The 13,677-nt window shown below is 55.0% G+C and overlaps 1 protein-coding gene across 3 annotated transcripts in view; it reads right to left on the bottom strand.

Moving 5' to 3' along the window:
* Window positions 1–6: 6 nt before the first annotated feature.
* Window positions 7–13,677, bottom strand: part of SAMD11 (sterile alpha motif domain containing 11) — a 207,049-nt gene continuing 193,378 nt past the window's right edge. For all 3 annotated transcript variants that reach the window (XM_015411667.1, XM_015411668.1, XM_015411666.1), the window contains 3 exons: window positions 9,934–10,058; window positions 4,106–4,216; window positions 7–1,428 (listed from right to left, as the gene is read on the bottom strand). In XM_015411667.1, the coding sequence (XP_015267153.1) occupies window positions 1,177–1,428; window positions 4,106–4,216; window positions 9,934–10,058 (488 nt within the window). In that variant the 3' untranslated portion in view covers window positions 7–1,176. The remainder of the gene's footprint in view (window positions 1,429–4,105; window positions 4,217–9,933; window positions 10,059–13,677) is intronic.

Here is a 13,677-nt window from a genome sequence, read left to right as displayed (position 1 = left end):
ATTATTTAAATTGATTTACTGGAAAGCATTGGCCCTCAGTGTGACGGATAATTACCATTTACAATATATAAAGAAGCTAAGGTACCACCAAGCTAATTTTTTCTTTCGTTTTTTTTTTACCTTTGCATTTTCAAAAAAAGAAAAGTAGAACGTGCAGTGTTTTAAAACAGGAAGGGCCAGGAGACAGAGAGAGAGAGAGAGAGAGACGGACAAGCATCAATCAGGTGATTGTTTTCCACCACTGTACAAGTCGCAAGGGGTGGCAGCGGCGGCGGTTGACGTGAGCTCCCTCCCCGAAGGGGGCCCACGTGGGTACCTCTCACCTAGCCGTGGGGACCAGGTAAAATGTGCAACTCCACCCTCTACAAGCCCCACCCCCTCAGTATCCACACGCATACGCACACACATCCCCCACACACGAAACAAAATAAAAATTAAAAGCAGGGTCTTCTGTACACACGCTGTTTGGGAAGCGAAGGCCCTCTGCCCTTCTCGGCCACGCTCCTCTCCTCCTCTCCCCTTCCCCCCCCCCCCAATGCTATATTTTTCCTTCTTCCACAAAAAGACAGTTCGTGCAGGGGGGGGGGACTCCGTCGCAGTCAATCTTTGCAAGGTTTAAGCAGCAAAACCTCAACAATAGTTTTTTTAAAAAAAAAAATTAAAAAAAAAAAAGACTTGCTACGCCACAGAGCTACTGTGCTGTACCGTCCAAACTGAAGTAAACATGGACCAGAACTTGCCTTGGGTCAGTCCGTTTGTCTTTGGTATTGTTTCAAAACTTGTTAGCGATGCATAGACGCCCTGAAGGAGGGCCTGTGTACAAGTTCCAGCAAGGGACACATTTTGAATGCAAAACGTTTCCTTGCTGCTTGGGGGGGGGGGGGCGGGGGGGCAACCAGAAGGTTGGGGGGCGTCTCGCTTCCAGAGTCAGGTTTCCAGAAAGGCCAAGAAGGAAAGCGAGTTCCCTTTCTTCAAAAGCCGTCTGACCCTATGAATTGCTTCCAAGAGATCTTTGGATTGGTTTCCTGTCATCTTTTAAATCCCAAAGTTGAATGCATTCCTTTACAACGCCGCCCCCCCCTTTCCAGCTTCATGGGGGATGAGGAGTCTCAGCGTTTCAGGTGGCGGCGCTCAGTTCCGGCAGGCCGAGGACCCAGCCGGATGGGCGGAGGGCGGTTACGAGGGCGGCTTGGCGGTGTCGTTGAGGGCGGCCATCAGGGAGGGGTTCCCGTTTTCCTGCTTTGGTGAAATCCGGCTGGCCGGGAGGAGGGAGCCGCCGTAAGGAGAAGAGGCCACGCTTCCCGTGGAGGAGGGCCGCAGGTCGGCGGGAGGCAAGTCGCGCTCTGTGGGGCGCAGGCCCGGGGGCTGCAGCGGGAAGGCCATGGGGAAGCTGGCCATGTACAGCACGCGGCCCACGCGCTTGGCAACCTGCGGACAGAAATGGCGAGCTGAGATGAGACTGGGGAGAGAAGTAGGGGTTGGAGTTCTGAACAAGGCAGACAATGCATTTTACTCTCCGTGCATCAAAAAAAAACACCTCCCCTTCCTGGGATCTTGCCCCCCGCCCCCCCAGCCAAACGTTATGTCACAGTTCCATGTGACCAACAGGTCGGGCTCTCCAGGCAGGACTCGGTGGCCTGTTCTTGGCCCTCCAGAGGAACTGGTGGGCCACACTGTGAGACAGGATGCTGGAGTGGATGGGTCCTCACTGGTCTGATCCAGCAGGGCTCTTCTTATATTTTTATGGGTTCTCCCATTGAGGTCTATGTTCCTCGGCGCCCAAATTTCCCAGACGGAGGAGCAGGGTCTGATTTAGCTCCGTGACCCAACCTTCATAGTAGTGCCTCCACTTAAATGTTTTTGCTGCCACTTACAGCCCAGAGACCATCCCGTTTCGAGGCTACATTGCAGGGAGACTGGCACGGCCTGTGCCCTCCCACCCCACGGCGCATCCTTCCCACGCCCCCCCCCCTCTGCACACCACCAGGCCCAACCCTCTAGGCCACTGGTTCCCAAAGTGGGCAATACCACCCCCTGAGGGGGGCTGGAAGGAGCCAGGTGGGCGGGAGGAGCCTTGGGTGCAACTGGGGGGGGGGGGCGTTGAATAAAAATAAGGGGTGGTGGTGGAAGCATAAAGAAAGAAGAGTCCAGAACCTATCCAAGGCAGCCTTTTCCTGCCTTCTCCTGGTCTTCCCTGGGATCAGGGAGGGGAGGTGGAGAAGGGTCCCCCCAGCCAATCACAGCCATGCATTTGCAATGCACCCTTGTAAGACGAGTGTGGCTGCTGGGCTGTTGTGTGGTGGTTGCTGCGGGCCTCTGGCTTCAGGCCAACAACATCTTTCTTTACTATGTGCAAATTTGTCACTGCATCTTTTTGTCCACTTCTTGAGGGTAGATTTCCAGGGGTGCACTGAGTAGTTTTTTTTCTGAAAAGGGGACGGTAGGCCAAATACGTTTGGGAACTTCTGCTCTAGGGGCAGCGGTGGCAGCGTGTGGCGCAATAAATACCCTTTGCGGAGGCGGGGGCCGCTTCCCCCCTCCCGCTTCTGCCTCCCCTCAGCCACCAACCATCTACGTTTTGTTATATTATGTTAAAACAATAAGGGCAACTTTATTACTTTCCCTGCAGCCTTTACTGTTTACGAGGGGTCTAATAAAAAGGTTCTCTGGGCAATTGTTCCCTGTGGATCAATTCGGTAGGAAATAAAACTGATTCAAGGAGGGGAGAGGGGGGAAAAGGCAAGAAACCCAGGAGCGAGAGACACACCAGCTCTTGGGGGGGGGGGTCTCTGCAGAGAAAGGGCAGGAGATGGAGGGGGGGAGGATCTCAGCAGTAGCCGTGAAGGTTTTATAACAAACCACCCCTTCCCCAAGTTTCCCTAACCGCATAATACTCCGGTTGTTTTGGGTTAAATTCTAGCCCGTTTTTAATTGGCGCTTTAACAGGAACCAGATGTGTAGGTGCGGGGGGGGGCCTTTGGCACAGGAGGGAGGAGGGCGATTAATCCGCGTCCACATTTCTGGTTACCCTGGGGCGGGCGAGGGGAGGGACGCAGAGGGCCCCTGTTAAATGGTCGTGGGCGCAAATGAAGCGAGGGTGGGAAAAGATGGGAAACGTGATGGGGGGGAGGGCCAGGGGTCATGTGCGGAGGATGTCACGCCTGGGGGCTCGGAGCGCCTGAAGGGGACCGCATCGGGAGCCTCATTTGTCAATGTTGGCGGGAGGGCTGCTGGGGTTCTCATACACACACAGAGAGAGAGAGGCAGAGAGTCCTCTTTGGTTGGTGCAGCCCTGGGCGAGCTTTCGGGAGCTCGCATCGGTTTGTGAAGAGCTCAGTGTTCCGGCTGCAGTGCACCCGAGTTTGGGATTGGGAGGTGGGGAATGGAGCTGGGTGGGGGGGGGGATAGGTCGGAGCACGACCCTCGGCACATATGTCTGCTGCTAACAAGGGAGAGCCGGATGCCTGGCCGGTTCCACACAGGCAGTAGGAGGAGGCGGGCTGTGCTACTTGGGTTGCGAGTGAGACTCTTTTCAATTCCCCCCCCCCAAGAGCCTCATTTGCTCCCTGAGCTGCTAGTTTTCTACTCGCAGGGAAGCATATGGTGCCGGAATGTAACCTTTGAACCTGTCATCAACCCCCCCACCTCCAGGCTGAAGTCCCACCTGCTCTCTCTCTTCGTTAAGGCAGCTCCGTGAGGGGGGGGTCTCAGCCCCAACAGCTGAGGAAGGGATTGGTAGCTTAAGCCATACATGGCTCACCGCGCTCCGCTCTTCTGTGCTAGCATCTCTGCTGGACTCATGGCCTATCTTTGAACACCCTGGTCGGGTACATGAGAGAAGCCATGCTGGATCAGGCCAACAGCCCATCCAGTCCAACACTCCATGTCACACAGTGGCCAAAACCAAGGTGCCATCAGGAGGTCCACCAGCGGGGCCAGAACTCCAGAAACTCTCCCACTGTGGCCCCCCAAAACACCAAGAATACAGAGCATCACTGCCCCAGGCAGAGCGTTGCATCTAGACCTTGTGGCTGATAGCCATGGATGGACCTCTGCTCCAGATGTTTATCCAGTCCCCTCTTGAAGCTGCCTGGAGCTCTCTTACCTGTGACCTTATCTTCAGTGCTGGCCCCAGCTTCAGCCCCATGTTGTTCAGTAAGTGCTCTTCCGTCAAGAGGGGCAACGTCTCGCCGTCAATGGCCTGTTCTCGGAAGACCTGGGAGGGGAAGGGAGAGCTCAACAGTGTCCCTATGTAGACGAGCGCAAGTCTAGGAATGGTGGCTTTTGTGCAAGCTGGTCTCAAGGGGGATGCTCTCCCAAGCCTTTGCTAACTGAGGCACACGCCTTAAAGTCGGTTATGTCTCTTTGTGGGCCGCTAGAACATGGGCTTTTCAGGGTTTCAGGCAGAGAAAGCTCACTCCCACCCCCAAATTGCCCAAGATTCTGTAGCGGACAATGGCAAGTATCAACCTGGAGTCTTTCAGCAAGCAAAGCAGAAACTATGATCTGTGTCATAAACAGATTTTAAGTCTGTGTGCTCCCTGCCTGATGTGCACCCTGCCCCTCCAGGACAGAGGCTGCAGCAGCGTTTGAGCCAGCAGCCTCATGGCCAGAGTGCAGGAGGTCTCTCAAAACCCCACCTCACCTGTTGTCAGTAGTGCGCAGGGATTAGTGTTACCCTTTTTGCCCATCAGATCTGCTGCACAGTGGTTTGAGTGACAGATTGCCCTAGCCTTCCTGTGTGTGGTCGGGAGTCTAGTCTGTGCTGATGCTTAAACACACACTTGAATGTTAAAGAAATGACACTCCTTGCATGTGGAAAATCAGAAGTGTGTGGGAGGGCTGCTGTGCTATATTTCTCCTTGCAGGGAAGGTGTTTTTTAAAAAAAAATAATACAAGAGAGCATTTTTTAAGCACTGTGGTTCTCTAACTTAATGCAATAATTCCATGGCCTCCTTTATCTGCAAAATGACACAGATGTGCCGCTGACAGCTCTGCTTTTAAAAACAAAGACGTCTCTCCCCCCCCTCCCCCAGCCCCTTTTCCTTCTTTTCCATTTTATCTTCTTTTCATGGCCAGGCTCTTCCAGCAAGGCCAGGCCTCGGTTCAGCCTGTCTTCCTGCTCTGTGACCCAGCCGACCTCAATAGACTGGGTTTCTTCCCTCCTCCCAGGAGCCAAACAGCTCCCGCCTTCCCTGCACTCCAGCCGTCCCAAACCCTTTGCCCAGCTGCGGGGGATGCGACTGTGCCACTGAAGCACACAGACGGAGGGTCCCTGGGGTGAGAGTGCTGGTGTGTGTGTGTGGGGGGGGGGTTTCACTCTGTTTCCAGATTTTGCATCGGGAGACTTCAAAATCCCAAACGCAAAAGCTCTGGCAGCAGATTCTCTGTTTCTTTTTTTGCTTTTCTTGCTGGCAGGAGCGGAGGTCAGCTCTGTGCCAGACCTCCCCGGCAGCTGTGGTTTTTGGAGGAGAGAAGGCAGACAGACAGCTCTGCAGTCGCGGGTCTCCCCGGCGGGCGGGCGGGCTTTCTCACACAGTGAGAACCTGTTAAAATGTGGAGCTGCGCTCCAAAGACACAGGGAAACGCCGCCGCCTCCCTCTAACGCGCTCTGTGCCAGACCCTCTGCCTCTCTGTGCTGGCACGGGGCGGGGCGTTGACAGGGCCCTGTTTGCCCACAGAGCTGTTTGCCTGGATTGGGCTGTCTGCCATGCGCTCCGGAGGGCAACTCTGCCAGCTGCCTCTCCAGTTTTCGGCACGTTGGCACACACCGGGGAGCTTTAAGAAGCCAGTTCTCTTTTCGAACGGCTTGCCGCTCAGCTCAGCCCGTTTAGTCACGAGACCGCCGTCCTGCGTGCCATTAAGTGGGAGTGGAGGTGTCTCTGTCGGTGCCCACAGCTTTGTGCTGGTTCTGACAGAAGGCCACACCTCTTGCAAAGCAGCTTTGGTCTCAGGGTGCTGGGGGAGGGGGCAGGATGCCTGCGCTTTGCGTGGAACGAGGGAACACCACGTGACCAGCCAGCACGGAAGAAAATGAAATCGAAGCTCTGTGCCCCAGTATCCAGATGCCTTGAGAAATGCAGGAGTCTGTCTGTCTGTGACTCCATTCCCCCCCCCCCCTTTGCAGACTCCAGTCTGATTCTGCGGAGTGGGATGGTGGGGAGAAGGAACTTGGGGGGGGGGGGGGCTGCGCCCCCCCCCTGCCCCTGGAAATCTCCTTCAGCTGTGCCTCGTGGCTTCTGGGAGTCAGCAGGCCTTGCCCCGCCCACTTCAAGGCACCTCTTCGCCATCCTGAGGACCAGCGCCTTGCTAGCTGGGTGACCTTGAGCCTGTCAGACACGCTCTGCCTAACAGACTTCACCAGCTGGTGAGATTGAAACAGAGGAGGGGGGAACTTGGTGAGCCTTCTTGGGTCCACCACTGGACTTCTCCACTTCAGTACCTGAGAGGGTAGGAGGAATCACTCTCCCTCACCCAGAACGCTGTTAGCAAGTCAGAGAGAAGAAAGGCTGGTGTGACCTTGGGTCACTCACAAGTTCTCTCAGGGCTGCTCTCTCAGGAGCAGTTTCTCTCAGAGCTCTCTCAGCCCCGCCTACCTCACAGAGTGTCCACTGGGGAAGGGATCGTAAGCCACTCTGAGACTCCTTTGGGTAGTGAAGGGTGGGGTATAAATCCAATCTCCTCCTCTTCCTTTAATGCAGCATGCAGGGGGGGGGCATTAGTGCCACAGTGGGATGGGGGGGGCGGTCACAAAGGAGGGGGCATGGCCGTAGGATGCAAACTGGCACCCAGAGAGGAAATCCTGGAGTGGGACGGGGAGGTCAGCTTCTGTTGCCTGCCTTTTTAAAAATGCATTTCCCAACGGGATGGGGAGGGGACAGATTCAGCCAGGGCAAGAGAGTGGCTCCAAGCCAGGGGCCGGCCAGACGGGAGTGTGGAATCCTGACGGCAAGGCTCCACGCCATTCTGCAGCCTTGGTGGTACGCTGGGAAACTGTTCTTCCTCTCTGCTGTCCCTGATGCCTGGGACTCCCCCTCCTCCCCCTTTGCTGTGCTCTCCTTCCCTTCCAAGCCACTCCTTAAAAAAGCCACCACCTACAGGAAGGCCCCCCCCCCGACTTAAGCCAGTAGCCCCCACCCCAAACTGAAATCCTAAATATGCTTTTCTACATTTGCTCCCATCCATCCCTTGATATCTTCACTTCTCCTTGGTCTGCCCCCCCCACACACACAAAATTGTCTTCCCTGCTGCTGAACTGTATACTGGAAGCTCCTTGGGTACAGAGACTTCTTTGGCATACGAGATTCAGTAAAGAGTTGTTGAGTTGGGGAGGGGCTGTGGCCGAGCAGTACAGCGTCCGCTTGGCATGCAGAAAGTTCCAGGTACAACCCCTGGCATCTCCAGTTAAAAGCCAGTTTGGTGTAGTGGTTAGGAGCATGGACTCTAATCTGGTAGAACTGAGTTTGATTCCCCACTCCTCCACATGCAGCTACTGGTGTGACCTGGGGTCAGTCACAAGTTCTCACAGAGCTGTTCTCCCAAGAGCAGTTCTCTCAGAGCTCTCTCAGCCCCACCTGCCTCTCAAGGTGTCTGCTGTAGGGAGAGGAAGGGAAGGTGATTGTAAGCCACTCTGAGACTCCTTCCGGTAGTGAAAGGTGGGGTATAAATCCAATCTCTTCTTAAAAGAATCAGGTAGCAGGTGATAGAAAAAGCCACACAGTAAACCCTGGAGAGCTGCTGCCGGTCTGAGTAGAGAATACTGACGTTGAGGGACCGGGGGGGGGGGGGCCCAGGGGGGCTACAGGATTTACAGCTCTTCGACAGGCCGGGGAAGGCACGGGGGGGGGTTTTAAAAGCTCCCCCCGTCTTTCACAAACCCAGCCCCCCCCCCCCCCCCCCCCCACGTCCCTCTTGAGCTCCCTGCAAAGGGGCGTGTTGAGTCGGCTGGCTCTCAATAGGGTGTTTATACGAAGCAGCCTCTGGAGCTGGAGGAACAGGCTGGGGGTCTGTATGCCGACCGACTGCCCCGGGACCTCCCACTTCGCCACTTCGCCTGGCATTGATGGATGTGGCGCTGTTGGGCTCGAGGGGTCTGTGGGTTCCCCCCACCCCCACATACATGGCGTAATTAACATTTCACTTATGCAGTGCACAGTTTCCAGACAAACGGGTCGAAAGCTGGGATGGTGCACCAAACGACAATGGCTAAACTTTTTTAGTGTTATGAATGTCCAGATTTGAATGTACCGTTCCATTAAAAAGTTAATCAAATTAACTTTCAGATGACCTATTAAGAGTTCCCCTCTAGACCTGCCCCTCTGTTTCAGCCTGATCGCTTCTCTTTCTATTTAACTATTCTCTGTTAGGAGGAGGCGCCCAACGCTGCAGGAGTCACCACCATGGATCTTTGTAAACAAATCTCTGTCTTCATGCATGTAAAGGATGCTCTGATCCCAAATGATTAAAAGTGGGGAGGGGGCTGAGAATCCGGTAGGGAAAACCGAAATCTGCAGAGTCAGTCAGTCGTGACCAATCTAACACTGCAGCTGCATTTGCAGCTTAATGCCCCAGGATCTGTTTCCAGTGTGGAAACTGGGAAGTGGAAAGAGAATCCAGGAGAACGCCTCTGAGCATGTGCGGTGTTGTATTTCCTTCACTATTTGATAACAGCTGCCTGCTGCTACACACCAGGGATTTCAGGGGCTCTGGAGGTGAGGCCGTTCCATGATTGTGCAAAGGGTCTGGGGACCTGCTGAGAATAGTCCTGGTTGTAGCGTTTCCTGTCCTGGGAACCGGCTCTCATTTTTTAAAAAAGAGCAGAAAGAAGCGGGGGGGGGGGGTGGACAGGAGCACTTTGTTCAGATGCAGATCTGCATTTGTCCCGATCCTGGGACTTGGTCTTTGCCCTCTTAGCTGGTGGCTCGGAAGAGGCGCCATGAGCCGGAGGGGAGCACAACCCGGATTGGGCCCCTTGCAACATGGATCCAGGAGGCGGAGCCGGCCACGTTAATTCCAAGGACGCATCAATGGACACTTTTTCCAGGGCCGACTTGGACGGTGGCTCTGAAGCTTTGAGGGCTTTCTCCCACAATGCTGCTTTTACATTTTGACGCCCTATCCCCCACCTTCGGGGGTGAAGCGTTGGCAGACCTTACATGGGGGAACGTTGTGCCCTTCACCCAAACAAAACAGACAGAGGTCGTGTTTGTCAGTTTGGGCCAATCTTCGTCCCACAATGGGTGCATTTTTTGCAAAGGGCTTTTGAGCCATAGTACAAACTCAGAAGCCAGAATGTCCCCAGAGAACCAGGGAAGCAATTTCTCACCAACGTGAAAAAACCTGGAGACTCCAAAAAGGCAACCTTCTCATTTGGGGGGGGGGGGCAAAAGAGGAACTGAGGGTGGGGGCACTGCTGCATGGGAGCAAGTGGTCCCTGGGCGGGAGCAAGTTTCTGGCTCCGGCACACAGCGCCCCCCTCTCCAATGGCAGGCCTGCTCGTGAGCAAGTCCCCATGTGGAATTGCACAGAAGATCGATGGTGGAAAGCTGCTTATGACTGCAAAGATGTGTTTAAAAGGGGTGAGCGCAGCCTGCTGAAACCTCAGAAGCCACTGGGGTTGCTGAATGAGATTTCCAGTGCAGTGCTGGGATAAACCATGCAAAACAGGATAGATTATGCCAAATAACACCAGCTGCAAAAAGTAAATAATGCTCCATGTCCCTGCTTGTACAAGGGGCAACATTCGGCTTCCTTGGGGCACAGAGTCCCAACAGGGTGCTTTCTTCAGCTTGGGTGACTCACTGTGCTGAGTATGACCTTCCGCGAGGGCGAGCCCCTTAACGCTCGGCCTCGTTTTTCCCCGTGAAAGGAGGTGGGGACCCTTCCCTTCCACCCACCACGAGCATCGCATCGGGGAGCAGCCCGGGATTTACCTGAGCATATTCGGCACAGCCGGATAAGCTGCCCACAAAGCTGCAGACGTCTTCGACTGACCACTTGCTGACGTCTTCCAGGGCCGGGCTCTCTTCGCCATCCAGGAAGAGACCTCCCATGGTGCCTGCATGGAGGAAGCGGCAGAGGGGGGAAAGGTTTAGGCTCTAGAACCGGGGCTGGGGGAGAGAAGGGGGGACATAAATCATGGACCGGCCTCCCGGACAGCCACTGCCGGCCTCTTGCTAAGGCAATATTTCCTCCAGCCACACATCCATCTTTAATGAACTGTCAATTAAAACACCAGGCAGGGTCAATTAGCGGGCCACAGCCTCCCGGAGGGTCCTCGCCTTGGGGGGGGGAATGACAGTTGGTGGGAGTTTGGGGCGGGGGGAGCAAGGCACTGGTCCAAGTAATGACTTCAACGTGTTTTAATGTTCTTCAGCTGCAGCGGAGGGAGGGAGGGAGGGGACCCCAAAAGCAACCAAAAAAACCTGCCAGTGAGATTCTCCGTCCACGTCCGGCAGTCTGCTCGGAATAGCAAACAGTTCTGGCAACCCGCCCCTTCCCTGGAGTTCCTAATTGCTCTGCTCCTGAAGACACAAGCTCGCTTCAGAAACAGGGACGGCCCTGGACCAGCCAGAGGACGGAGCCGCCGGGATGTCCTGGGGAACACGGCTCAGAGCCCCAAGTACTTCCCCATTCTTCTCCACAGTCCTGCTGCGTGACAGACTTTGACTGAAGTGTCACCCCCCTGGCCAATTCCCTGAAGCGGAGCTTCCCCAGTGCCGAACATCTGAAGCGGTCTTATATGGAGTCAGTGCATCGATCCATATCTAGCCTGACGGTCTCTTCCAAGTGCCCCTGCAGGGTCTCTTTGCCAGCCTCTGCTGCCTGGGGTCCTCGAACTGGGGGCGGCCAGGGACCTCCTCCGTACAAAGTATGTGGCTTCACCTACTGAGCTACATCCCCCGTCTCTGACATGTGTTCCCTGACAGCGGAGAAGCTACCCTGTTTCCGAAGCACACCTCCCTTACGCTCAAAGACAGCAGGCTTCAAGGGCGTGTCAGAAGGAGAACTACCTGCTTGCAGAATAAAGGTTAGAACACTGACTCATGCAGAGATGCAATGTGCTGTCTTTTCTGGATATGGGTAATTCTGCTACATCTGAGTGACCCCTTCTGGGCACAGAGCAGGGGTCACTGGGGGAGTGGGGCGGCATGGTAGAATCATAGAGTTGGAAGGGTCCGCCAGGGTCATCTAGTCCAACCCCCTGTGAGTTTCCTGCATTGTCCAGGGGGGTTGGACTAGATGACCCTTAGAAGATACGACTGAATGTTCTGCCATCAATGCAGGCTGATTAACGAGGTTGTAGGGGCATGGCGTTGGGTCGTGCAGAGGCACACCGGGCAGCCTCTTTTGTCATCCAGGTCCCATTACGTTTGGGTGCTGGGTTCTTGGGAGCCCTTAATCGTTTGACTCATGGCACAGTGTCTGGGGAATTACCAGCCTGAGGGTTCGTTCTGACCTTTCTGCCACCACCGGCTTACACCAGAGTGCCCAATACCATGTCTGCAAAGGGCTATCTTGGAGGGAGGAAAGAGCTTCTAAAAAGAACCACAGCTTTGCTTTTCGGGTATGGGCCAAGTCAGAATAAAAAGCTGGGAACAGAAATGCTGGCCTTTTCCCTAGAGACAAGAGGCGAGGTCACCCTGCTTTTCCTTGCCTGGTGCCAGCACCCCCCACCCCACAACTGCTTGCAAGATTGCTGCTTGCTGGGACGGGGGGGGGGGTGTCATCAGGGAAGCCTGTGCAGGAACAGACACGGCAAGAGGAGCCGGTGCGGAACACCTGCAGACAGAGTCGGCCCTGGCACAAGCACATGGTCAGGGCTCCTTGGTTCAAGAAAAACCCGGCATGTGGGCCTTGTACTACCCCGTCTCTGTTTCATGCTGGGGACAAACTCTGTGACGGACAATTCCCTGTGATGGCAGACAGCTCACTAGACAACAGATGGGGAGACCTGCGTTCAAGCTTTCATTCGGTCATGAAGCTCCCTGGGAAACACTGGACCAGTCGCTCAGCGTCTCAGTCTCACCTACCTCACAGGGCAGATGTGAGGATAAAAAACAGGGCGGAACAAGCGCGTCAGCTGCTCTGAGGCCCCTTGGGGGGGGGGGAAATTCAATCAAGAAGGGGCGCCCTGCAGCTGTCTCCTCGGTCTGAAAAACCGAGACACCAAACTGTAAAATGTTACCTACTCCTGAGCAGAGTTAGGTTGGCCATCGGAACTTGAACATCTGCAAAACTCTTGCATACTGACTGAGATGACCCAAGGAAAGATAAAACTGAGTCTTCTCAGCGGCTCCTCAGACAAAGGAGTCGATCCAGGAGATTCCTGGTGGGTTTCCAGCGTCAGCAGTGAGACCTTGAAGATGCTTTTTGTGCCAAATGCTGGGGAGGAGTTTCTCTCCCCCCCCCTTCCCCAAGGTTTTGGAAGAGCAACTTTGGCCTGGTAAACAGAGGAAGTGGAACTGGACTCAATGATTCCGGGCACAGCTGACGCTCCGGCGAGACGCCTCCATCTGCAGCCGGAGCGAGCGTCTCCAAGGGGACCTGGCAGTAACAGCCAACTGATTTCAAATATCCACTTCCTTCGTCCAAAGGCAGGCCAAGGATAGCAGCTTGCCGAGGGGCTGGGAACGGAGCCTCCTCCGGTTGGCTCCCCGACGTGGGCCCTGACTCACTGGCGCTGCATTGGTAGGAATGCTCTCTGGATCCACAGGGTAGGGGAGTGTTCAAATCTAACAGGGTGGCGGTCAAAAACCAGGGAGGGGGCAGGAGCAAGGTCACCAGCGTCCCCTCCTGGAACAGTTCTGTTCTGAGCACAAGCCGCCAGATGTCGGAACGGCACTGTTGTTTTGGCCGATCCGGTTGCTGCCGGCTACTTCTCCAGCCAGACAGCTTCGTGGAACGGCAGGCACCACCAGAGGTTGAATGACTGCCACACACGTGGACTGGGGGGGAACCTGAAATCCTAGCCTGGAAAATTACAGCCACCTGGCCGACTCACCTCGGCACTAAGTCAGGTCAAAGTGCTGTTCCCCGAAGTCTGAGAGTGGGGCGCACTTTCTTCCAGAATTAACAAGGGGAGCACAGTCACACTCAGATTCATTTCTAAAGCATGAAAGAGCTAAAGTGTAGCCCTGACCTGGATAGCCCAGGCGAGCCCCATCTGGTCAGATCTCGCAAGCTAAGCAGGGTCGGCCCTGGCTAGTTATTTGGATGGGAGGCCTCCTTGGAATACCAGCAGTCGGGAGGTGGGGGCAGGCTTTATTCAGCTACCTCTCTGACTATCCCCCAGTAGGAGCCAGTCACCAGAGGTCACCATGACTTCCAGGTGCACACACACGCACATATGAAAAATACCACCACCACCACCCCTCAAAAGGAGCTAAAGTATAAAAGTGACTCCTGCAGGGATGAAGCGGCATGCTCCCCTGAAGTCAGGGAATGTTGCTGCGTCTCTGCCTTGGGAGTGGCTGAATGTTCCAAACATATTCAAATGCAGAGATGTGGCGGAATTACACCCAGCGGTGGAGGCCAGTTGGAGAAAGGCAAGCACAGAGCAGTGAATCATACAGAGATACAGGGGCAAGCCTCTGTGGAGGAACACTTTTAGGTGGACCTCTGTGGTTGCTCATCCTCGGCAAATCCTAGTTGTCCTAGTTGGGAGTTCTGACGCA

This window comes from Gekko japonicus, unplaced genomic scaffold (genome assembly GCF_001447785.1).
Source record: "Gekko japonicus isolate JY-2015 unplaced genomic scaffold, Gekko_japonicus_V1.1 scaffold76, whole genome shotgun sequence".
NCBI classification, from domain to species: Eukaryota; Metazoa; Chordata; class Lepidosauria; order Squamata; family Gekkonidae; genus Gekko; species Gekko japonicus.
Note: the sequence above shows the minus strand (reverse complement) of the source record. Positions and strands in the feature narration are given on the sequence as shown.